This window comes from Tachysurus vachellii, chromosome 26, assembly GCF_030014155.1.
Source record: "Tachysurus vachellii isolate PV-2020 chromosome 26, HZAU_Pvac_v1, whole genome shotgun sequence".
In the NCBI taxonomy this organism is placed as follows: Eukaryota; Metazoa; Chordata; class Actinopteri; order Siluriformes; family Bagridae; genus Tachysurus; species Tachysurus vachellii.
This window is the reverse complement of record NC_083485.1, coordinates 1,456,821-1,467,196: the sequence shown is the minus strand read 5'-3', so window position 1 is coordinate 1,467,196 and position 10,376 is coordinate 1,456,821. Positions and strand designations below refer to the sequence as shown.

General features: G+C 43.0%; 2 protein-coding genes across 2 annotated transcripts in view; one reads left to right on the top strand and one right to left on the bottom strand.

The window, feature by feature from the left end:
• The window catches only part of rpl36a (ribosomal protein L36A), a 3,328-nt gene extending 2,357 nt beyond the window's left edge, over window positions 1-971 (top strand). The window contains exon 5 of the mRNA XM_060862792.1: window positions 890-971. Within this exon, the coding sequence (XP_060718775.1) occupies window positions 890-910 (21 nt within the window). The 3' untranslated portion in view covers window positions 911-971. The remainder of the gene's footprint in view (window positions 1-889) is intronic.
• Window positions 972-2,505: 1,534 nt separating this feature from the next.
• Window positions 2,506-9,830, bottom strand: glra4b (glycine receptor, alpha 4b). Its single transcript, XM_060863722.1, has 10 exons — window positions 9,796-9,830; window positions 8,627-8,754; window positions 6,128-6,195; window positions 5,725-5,948; window positions 5,504-5,586; window positions 4,837-4,974; window positions 4,377-4,591; window positions 3,815-3,973; window positions 3,101-3,205; window positions 2,506-3,009 (listed from the first exon to the last, which is right to left on the bottom strand). Exons 1-10 carry the CDS (start codon window positions 9,828-9,830, stop codon window positions 2,734-2,736), a joined length of 1,431 nt encoding a protein of 476 aa, XP_060719705.1. The 3' UTR covers window positions 2,506-2,733.
• Window positions 9,831-10,376: the final 546 nt, after the last annotated feature.

The following is a 10,376-nucleotide window of genomic DNA, read 5'->3' as shown; positions in this document are numbered from 1 at the left end:
AAGCGTTCTGTACAGTCAGCGTGTCCGCTTCAGCTCATGTAGTGTGTTTTATTTAAATAATCAGAACTAGAATATTACGTGTAGCGTCCTGATTATATACAGACGTGGCAACCTTCACGTTGTACACGGTCTACTGCCGAGTTGTTAATACAACACACACGTCTTCCCTTAGAGGCGTCAGCTGGCCTGAGTTGGAACGTTTCATGGTTCTTAAAAAAAAAGACAGGGACAATTTAAATACTTGTGAAAGCAGCATAAAAAAAAATATTAAGAATATTCTGGAAATGACACACACACACACACACACCCCTCCCCTCCACTCATTAACCTCATTAGAACTGATGGATTTTGTTTTCTTTCTGTCTGGAGGAAGATGCACTCTGCGCTCAGACAGATGTAGGTCACGATATCCGTTCCTCTAATTCCTCATGCAATTCCCTCAGCTGTGTGGCATTCTGGGTAATGGGTTTGAAGGGAGCGTCGTCGTATCGTGCTCTGATTCCGTCCTGCGGTTTTTACTCTCCGATCGTCTCGGTGTTCAAACCTCGGACGCTTTTTCAGCTCAAACCGCACGCTCGAGTCACCCGTCATAGGAGCTGTGGCTGAGCGAAACCGAACGCGAGTCTCGGTCTGCGAAAAACGCCGCTGTTAGATTTCAGCTAATTATAATGATTTTAACCGACGTGTGAATTTGTGGCCGTTAGTCGAACTGAAAAATAAATGTTATATCTGGAGGAGTAAAATGTACAGAAAAGAACAATCTATTTCTGAAATTTTGCTCAGTTATGTTGTGTGTGTGTGTAGTGTTTAAGAGGAGACTAATTTCATCTCTCTCTCTCTCTCTCTCTCTCTCTCTCTCTCTCTCTCTCTCTCTCTCTCTCTCTCACAGGGCCAAGTCATCCAGTTCTAAGCTGCACCATGGACTTTCTTTTGTGGTTCTTCATCTGTCAATAAAAGTTGTATACAGAAAATCTCCAGAGTTCCTGCTGTATTTATTTATTACACTTTAATTACAGTTGACTGAAATGATCCCAGTTTTTTCGATATCAGTTTAATAATTAAGGAGAGACGTTTCCGATTATGTACGAGCTCCAACCGTATCGTTCTAATTCGACTTGAATCCTTCATTTGACTCTTACTGTGTTGCTCCTGTATTATCTTCATGTGCCAGACTACATGTTTTATTGGTGCGTACGGTGGACTGGACACGTGACCTGATCTGCCTAGGTGACTGACGCAGGAAACAACCAATCAAAGTGTTTTTGGAGATGAGGATCTCTCTGTTAAAGTAAACACTGGTGTTTGACACATCGGTTACTGGACCAGACTCGATCCCGTAAACTAGAAGCCAACTGTTATGAGAGGATTTCATCTTGGAGATATTTACAGTAATCTGTAATCATTTCCTTCTCAATGTGTGTTTTTCTCCATAAATTAACCTGGACAAATTCTCACCTAGCATTTACCAGCTGGACCAATCAGGAAGCATGAAGCTCATCATCTGAGCCTATCACGTTAAGCTAAAGGTGTATTAGTTGTTTTGATAGTTTATTTGTTCTCTTCCACATTCCTGTGCTCACAGATGTCCGTGATTGGTTAGTGTTGCTTCAGTATTTTGCATATGCAAATTACGTATCATGAATATGCTGGTTATTTCATAGACACGGTATAATAAATATAAGGCTAGCTAGGCTAATAAACTCAAGCTGTGCGTGGAGACTGATGCCTGCTTCCTTATGTTGTGTTATTGTCGTGTGTGTCGTGGATGCTGGAGTCCAGGGTCTGTTTGTATCTTCGTCTCTTTGGGATCTTCGCTTTAGCTGCAGGGGAGACGTCTCCTCTGACACGGAGTCACGGACGTTGGACGTCGCTCAGAGGGACCAAGACGATCGTAGCGCTCTGGATGACGTGATCGACAGATTGGTGTCTGTGTGTGGCTCATAATGACGGATGTGTGGGTTGGAGACACAAAACACTACAAACCCACTACATTTGATATTAAATACTTTTATTGCTCTTTATTGCTTGTTTACACGTATAAAGGGTTCATTTATTTATTTTTGCTCTGGTAAGTGTACATGGTTTTGGTGGTCTGATCTCCTGTGGCACCCGGTAAGAGCATGTCGTCTGTCTGTGATAGAAAAATTGTCATAATAGGACACGATGACGCGTGTTATAAAAGCACTACGGGGGGAAAAAAGCATGGAAGGAAGTAAAGATAGTTGATGCCTCTAGCGAGCGTACGTTGCTTATGCGGTTAACTTGCTTCGCTAATCTGAAACTTGTAGCAGCGAAATCAAAACAACAAACTAGCTATCTACAGTATATATGGCTAATTCTAATTATCGACAAAAAAAAGCTAGTTAGGCCACGCCCACAAGCAATAACAGTAACTGTTACTATACGTTCACAAGAGACCACGAACGACCGGTCGTCGGTTAGGGAGCAGGCAGAAAAGTTGTCGTAAAATTAGCTACAGAAAGCTGAAAGCTACGTGAAGCCGAACTAGATGCTCCTTTAAGTCTGTTCGTCACGTCATGTGCGGCTACGAGAGATCATCCAAACGTCGCTGATCTATTCAGTCCTCGTGTGGAACCATGGCAGTGGTGTGGTGTATGTTGTGTTGTGGTGTATAGTATTGTGGTGTGTGGTGCTTTGTTTGTGTTGTATTGTATTGTATATTGTGGTGTGGTGGTTGGAGTTTACTGTGTGCTGTCCTTTGGTTATTTTCGCTCACAGGACGGAATGCAGATCCTCGTTACGCAGAACTTTGTACGTCAGCCAGTAGAAGACATTGAAGATGAGGAAGCTGAGGGGGAAAATGGCACGTGAGATGGTGTCGATCCGTTTGGCGTGGTCAATAAACCTGCGGCGGATCTGGAACAGCGAGTGACCCGGAGGCAGTGCGGCGAACATGGCCGCCGTCTCAGAGAGGGGACCGTCTCCAGACAGCTGGACGTCCAAACCGAAACTGGACAAGAAGAAATCCTGATTGTGTTGCGTTAACTCCTGAGAGGAACAGAACAGAGAAAAGAGCTGCTGCTGGATTCCAGATTCACATGTATTGTTATAAATTGTGTGTGTGTGTGTGTGTGTGTACCCGTGCACAGGCACTGCAGTGTTTTGTGTTCCTGTAGGATGTTGTGCTGCTTGTAATGTCATTGTTCTTGCTTTTCGTCTCGGCTCCAACAAACTGTCCTGCAGCCTGAAAACACAGACACACACACACACACACACACACACACTTTACTCAGAAATGGGCATTATTTATTTACAGAGCAAATCGTTGCCTCACTGTCATTGTCACACACAAACACACACACAGTGCTGAGCCTCTGAAACTAGGTCACTCTGAATTCCAGTAAAGCACCACACACACACACACACGCATACCCCCGAGAAGCCCTGATATACTGATATGTATTTTATCCAGAACTGCCCCTACTCACTACGTAGACCACATAAACACCACCACAGTGAACGTGTTCCAAACGACGTGCTCTGTTCACTACATACTGGAGGTACAGCCTCATATCGCTTATATCTCTTTCAGTTGCAGTGCATTCTGTATATTCTGAACCCCATTCAGACGTTTTCAACTTCTCTTCACGATTGCAGTGAATTTCATCATGCTGCAATTTTTCGATGATACAAATCATACAAAGGCTTCACGGCTGGTCAACGTGCGCCGCGCTGATTTACATTTACATTTCACATTTATAAATATGCAGTAGTTTGATCTAGAGGGAAATATAGCTGCGATCTCGCTGCGGGTTGTGCGACTGTAGAGGCGGGGCTTGGGGCTGTCACTCACAGCTCTTTGTCGTTGTTCTGCCTGCAGTCGCCTCCTGAGTCTGAAGAACTCTTTGTGTTGCCGAGAGACGAAGTTTACAGCGGCGTACTCCAACAGTGCGGCAAAGACAAACAGCAAACACACGGCCATCCAGATATCTATCGCCTTCACATAGGACACCTTCAACACACAATACACACAATACATTACACAAAACACAGTTAGAGCAGCAACCATGCTGTAATGAGATGGAGGGATGGATGAGTGAGTGAGTGAGTGGTGATGTGTTGCTACAATACTGAAGATGGATGGATGGACGGATGGATGGGAAATATTCATAGTTCATTATGAGTCTCTTCAGTCAGACCGTATAGTAATATGGATGGAAGAGTGAAGGACTGTGTTGCTACAATACAAAAGATGGATGAATTGATGGATGGATGAATGACAGCTTGGGAAATGAGGCCTGAGGTCAGTACCATAAAATGATGAATGGACACCGATGGATGAGTGTTGAGCTGTTGGATTGTTGGTGAGACTATGGAGTGATGGTTAGCTGGATGGAGAGACAGTGATGATAAACCTTAGGCAGCGATGCTCTGGAGCCGGAGCTCTGCGTCGTCATGGTGAGGACGGTGGTAATGCCGAGGCCGACTCGAGCAGGAGCGGCGTCCATGTTGATCCAGAACGAAACCCAGGACAGGATGACGGTCAGCAGACTGGGAATGTACATCTGGATCAGATAATATCCCATCTGCCTCTGCAGGTGGAACTTCACCTCGATGCAGGTGAACTTACCTGTGCACACACACACACACGCACAGACACACACACATCCATCAGTACACCAACATAACAACTTAATGCTCGGTTGCGGAACTAAAAATACTTCCACAAATCTTCCCATAGAAAAAGGTCAGAGCTCCGTTCTGAAGTCTTGTGGCATTTCTGAACGCTGAATTCATTTAAATGCAATTAGACCTTTGACCTAACCAGTGTTTTGTGTGTATTCACATGAAAGTGTGTGTGTGTGTGTGTTGTACCAGTGTTGTAGTGCTTGGTGCAGTATCCCAAGTCCTTCTCCTCTTTCAGAACAAATTGAGGCATCGTTAAATCATCAGCCACCTGCACAGGACCTTTATCCAGCCACTGGAAAATCAGATCGTTCATGGTGTAGCCGACTAGAGAGAGAGAGAGAGAGAGAGAGAGAGAGAGAGAGAGAGAGAGAGAGAGAGAGAGAGAGAGAGAGAAAGATGGACAAGATTTTTCTTTGAACTCAACTTCTATGTGACTCAAAAATGTTCAAAACTTCTCTTCCCGTCCCCTCGGACTTTAACCGGAAAGGTTTACAGAAGCTAATTTTACACGCGCAACTCGAAAATATGCCGACGCGCATCAAGTTCTCTGTGGTGAGAGAAAGCTTGCGTGGTAAAAAAAAACAAAACAAATACGAGTTTAGACCAGCGACAGTTAGAAACAGCAGAATAAATTAAAAAATAAATAGTAAATTTATATCACAACAACACAAAGGTCACTCTGTACATGTCTCTGAACCAGCTGTTGCTATAGTAACACTGACATATTACAACAAGCATTAATATCAATTCAGGACGATATATGATATAAACTTGTCTGCTGTGTTAGAAAACTAATCAAAACCTCCTGACCAATCAGAAGCCAGAATTTGACATGGCAGAATGAAGCACTCACAGCTCTCTAGCTGCATGGTGCAGGTCTGGCTGTCCATGGGGAAGTTCTTCAGATCCATCGGGCAGGACAGAATCAGAGTCAGCCTGAGAGGCAGTTAAAAGATGAGCTTGAGAAAACACACACACACACACATACACACACACACACTCCTCGAGTTGTCAGCTAACACCGTGACTCAGAGTCCCTGGAGCATCTCACGCTCGGAATACGCATCGTCTTACCGGATGCTGTAGAGGACGTTCCCGTTCTGAAAGATCCTCAGCAGCTTGTTGTCAGTGGTGACCTCGTGGAAGCTGGCGCCTTTCTCGTTGGCAAAGAACAGGTCGGGTTTCCAGATGGAGTCCAGCATGGACGGGTCCAGATCAAGCGAGTCATCAGGGTACTCCTTATATGCCAGGCGAGGGTCGTTCCACTGCTGCCGGAGGAACACGTTCAAGCGGTAGTCCTGAGTAGGGACGGAGAACCGGAGATAAAAACACTGATCACAGTCACAGAAGTCACAGAAGAGATGAGCTAGTGACTGTGGGATAAAATGCTAAAGTCCTAGACATTAGCTTCCCTTATTTATCTTACAATCAACGTGTGTGTGTGTGTGTGTGTGTGTGTGTGTGTGTGTGTGTGTACCATTGTGGTTTCTGTGACAGAGCCAAAGCTGTTGATGAAGATGTTGCATGTGACGTTGACAGGAGGCCCTGAAAAAGAAAGACACACACACACACACACACACACACACGCACACTGCTCTATGTGTCATGCCATGTAAAAGACAGAAGCACATCCACACATATACAGAGATTAATCATTGATTTTAGAATTAATAGAAATTAAATCTCAGAGTCGACCTGATTCTCCGCTCGTGTCATGCGGCTTTAGATAACACAGACGTTGTGCATTATTCGCCAGGTTGCCAGATTATGACAGCGTAGAAAAGAAAAAGTTATTTTAACGAGCAGTGCAGCGGACGGAACCCATGCCGGCTGTCCGACCTGCTCCAATTACATCCTGAACCGGTCTTAGCAATTGTTTCGTTAAATATTTGACAAGATATTCGCCCTGTGAGAGATTATCATTTATTGAGTTCACTTTAGAGACATTAGTTACGTTTCTAACCATCAGCTGGGACGTTCTGTCTTGACACACAGACGTCCTCATCCCAGTGCTAAAATACATGATAGATGAGTTCTGACTGACACACACACACACACACACACACACACACAGAAAGGCAGAGCTAATAAAAGAGAAACAGGTGAAAGGGAGATAAATTAAAAGAGAGAGAAGAAAGAGACTAAGGAGAAGGAGCTATGAGGACAGGGTGCGAGGCTGAGGAGGCGTAGGAGGACAGGGACGAGAGCACCAGCCTGCAGGAAACGTGTCAGACACAATCTAGCATGTGGAAGGGTGAAGGATGAGACAAGCAGACGCAGACTGACTAATTTGGGTCTGTAGGTTAACACAGTGAGCATAAAAGAGTTCAGTGGACTGATGGGAAAATCCTCATCTGAGGAGACTAATAAGCGTTAGCATACATTTTGACAGATGGAGTCTTTAATTAATTAACTTATCAACACGTGAGGTAAAAGTCACGATCTCACCAAGTTCCAACTTCCACTACGAGTTTATACTGTTCTTGTCAACACACTAACTATATGCCAAGCAAGCTAATATAACTGACTATATGCTAACTAGCTAATATATAAGAACTGTCATCATGCTAATTAGCTAATATATAAGATCTGTCATCATGCTAATTAGCTAATATATAAGATCTGTCATCATGCTAATTAGCTAATATATAAGATCTGTCATCATGCTAATTAGCTAATATATAAGAACTGTCATCATGCTAGTTAGCTAATATAAGAACTGTCATCATGCTAATTAGCTAATATATAAGAACTTTCATCATGCTAATTAGCTAATATATAAGAACTTTCATCATGCTAACTAACTAATATATAACAACTGTCATCATGCTAATTAGCAGCTATCTAAGAACTAACTCCACGCTAGCTAGTCAACATAATAACTACACACTTGCTAGCTTTCATAAAAAAAAGTGATTAGATGCTAACTAGTTAATATATGAGCTGATTATCTGTGAGCTAGCTAATGTGAAAGACGTGACTACATAACAGCTAGCTAATAAGTTGGTTAGAAAAGTGCGAAGGGTTCTGAGGAAAGGCATTCATTAATTTGCTTGCTAGCTAATATCCCAGAACTGACTACATGTATCTTAGCATTTACATCATTAGCCTCATAAGATGGTGACTTTCAGCTGAAGGCTAGTGCTGTACTCTCAACACCTTTTTTTCTCAAATGGTATTTTTAGAACATTAGCTGCCATTTTTATTCTGTGGAGAATTAGCGCCGCTGAGACGTCGTCTGCTGGAAAAAGTTTCTGTTCTGAATAATAATCCCAGGCTTTGCCTTTTTGACCTTTTGCATTTCTGAGGTGAAGACGGACGATTAGAAGAAAATATTTTTGCTGGACACTTGCTTTATTATATTGTTTTTGATTTTTTTTCCCTCCCTGTCGCACTTACACATTGTCTTTATCAGCGATTGTCTTTGTATTCCTGCAGTCGGAAAGCGAGCGAAGTCTCAGACTGTAGTGGTTTTTATTTCCGGCTGAAATCAGCAGGTTTCTTTCTGCATGCTGCCGCTATTTCCCAGAGATAAGAATAACAGCAGCGTGAAAAAGCGGGATGAAGGGACAAGGAAGGAAATTTTCCTACAGAGCAATAAATACAAGAAGATTTCAGATAAAATTAATGATTTTTTTAAATATTTCTGTGGTAAACTTCTCGGCATTGCGTGGCGTAAAGGGCTTTAATAAAGAGTCTCAGCCTTAGAGCTGTTTTTAATGTGAAATCACAGAATAAATCAAATAAATACTGCATTCAAGTCATTTGCTGCTTAAAACGTCCACCAGGAGATGGTTGTAATAGCTCTTTTCCTGATGGAGATAACTTCAGGACTGAAAATTATAATACAAAAGCCTGCGTGAGGAAGGAAGAAGACCGCATGCGAACTGTCCAAGTTTTACACTTATTCGCTCCGAAATGCGATCCCGTGTGTAAATATTACACACTGCACCTTTAAAAGTCGAGCTGATTGTACCTTTAAAATTTGGTCTGATGCGAGCGTCATAGCCTGACGTCTTTCCCATCAGCTTGTCCAGAAAGTCGGAGGGTGACATGGGCTTAGGCCTACCGTTCGGAGATTTCATCTCCTTACCAAAAGAGAGCCTGGAAGAATCGGGACCAGAGAAAAAGAGAGATTTATTAGTAACAAACACGACGAATGATGTCTTCCAAACGGCAGATCCTGAAAAAGATCATGTCTCACCTGCTACGATCAGAACGTAACTAGAATAATTCACTAATAATGACAGTAGAAGCCATTTAGTGCTCTGTGGGTGATTAGTATTTTATAATGGATGAGATATTTGATTGGAAGTCAGTGCATTGTGTATAAGACAGCGGTGATGTAATCAGATCTCCTGGTTCTGGAGGAACCCAAACTCTGTAGTGAAGGGTATCAGAAGAGCCACCTTTACTTTGCTACTGTTCATGTTTCAAACTTTAATGGCAAAAGATGCCCCTTTAACACCGGGGGCTTTAATGCGACGTCTTCCGAGTTCCCCTAGGCTGGAGTTCTCGCAGCTCTTTCTAGAACATTCTTCCTGTCCAGTGCTTTTAAACACAGTGTGCAAACCTCCTCAGGTCTGAATCCCAAACTTCCAGATGTTAATGTTCCTGATGATATGATATGTGACAGGAAAGTTCCAGTCATTAGAATAACTATGATGCTCTCTCTCTCTCTTTCTCTCTCTCTCTCTCTCAGCTCTGATCACTTTTACTCTCCAATGAATCTGAATCCACATTAAGCCTCATTTCACGCACACATTCCTTCATTCCATTTCCTGATTAAACAGACAATTGCTCATGAAAATTCCAAAGTTTTTTTCTGCAATCCGGTCACCTGTAAAGTCCCACCCACAAGCCAGCTTTCTCCTATCATATGTCAGCTGTCCAACATGGAGACTGAAGCGTCCTCCTCCAACCACATTGCTCACATGGCTCCGGGATAAAGCACCATCTGCCCTCTTCTTTATACATGAACATACAGGTGCTCATTGTTGGCCATGGTGTTAATGTGATTGACAGGAAGGAGAGAGTAAGCCCCTCCCACCCAGAGAGCACTGCTGATTTTGGTCCCTTGTCTCCTTGGCTGTCCCAGACGAGAGAGCGCTACCAAAGAACAGCAAAATTGTTCCACCGTCTCACTTTTCATTGGTCAGAAACTGATCACATGACTTCATTATGACATAGAGACCATGTGCCTCATCAACTGAAGCAAAATGTAAACGTTTCTCTTCGACTTGCAGTAAGTGATATCAATCCAGACGGTGTGAATACACAACCCACACACACACACACACACACACACACAAATACTCCTTTTACAAGATGGGATTAATTCCTCAGATTATCCGTGATAAGGAACCTCAGGAGACAGCTTTGTTTTTCCAAACAGGAGCCGAAGAAAATTTCACTCATCGGATCAGGTGCGTATTGAATATCACAACGTGTTGAATTAATAATAATCGGCACATGCCTCGTCTTCTCAAACACACACACAGACACAAATATGGACACAAAGTGTGACTATAATACTTTCTCATATACACACACACACACACACTTTTCCAAACCTGACCAACACAACTTCAAACTGATTTCATTCCATTTAAAATCCTTACCTGACGACTCCACATAACCAAAAAAACACCAAAATCCACACCACCTTCTGCAGTTTTGGGATCATTCTGCTCTCTTCCTTCCCTGATGAAACGTGGTGCTCCAAA

Bases quoted from the DNA above. Each gene is read 5' to 3' on its own strand.
- glra4b (XM_060863722.1), bottom strand. From the start codon at position 9,830: ATGAAGTCATGTGATCAGTTTCTGACCAATGAAAA. The intron at 5,587-5,724 runs GTAAGACGATGC...ACTGCCTCTCAG, and splicing joins AACGTCCTCTACAGCATCCG to GCTGACTCTGATTCTGTCCT. The intron at 4,592-4,836 runs GTACAACACACA...GTGTGTGCACAG, and splicing joins CACCAAGCACTACAACACTG to GTAAGTTCACCTGCATCGAG.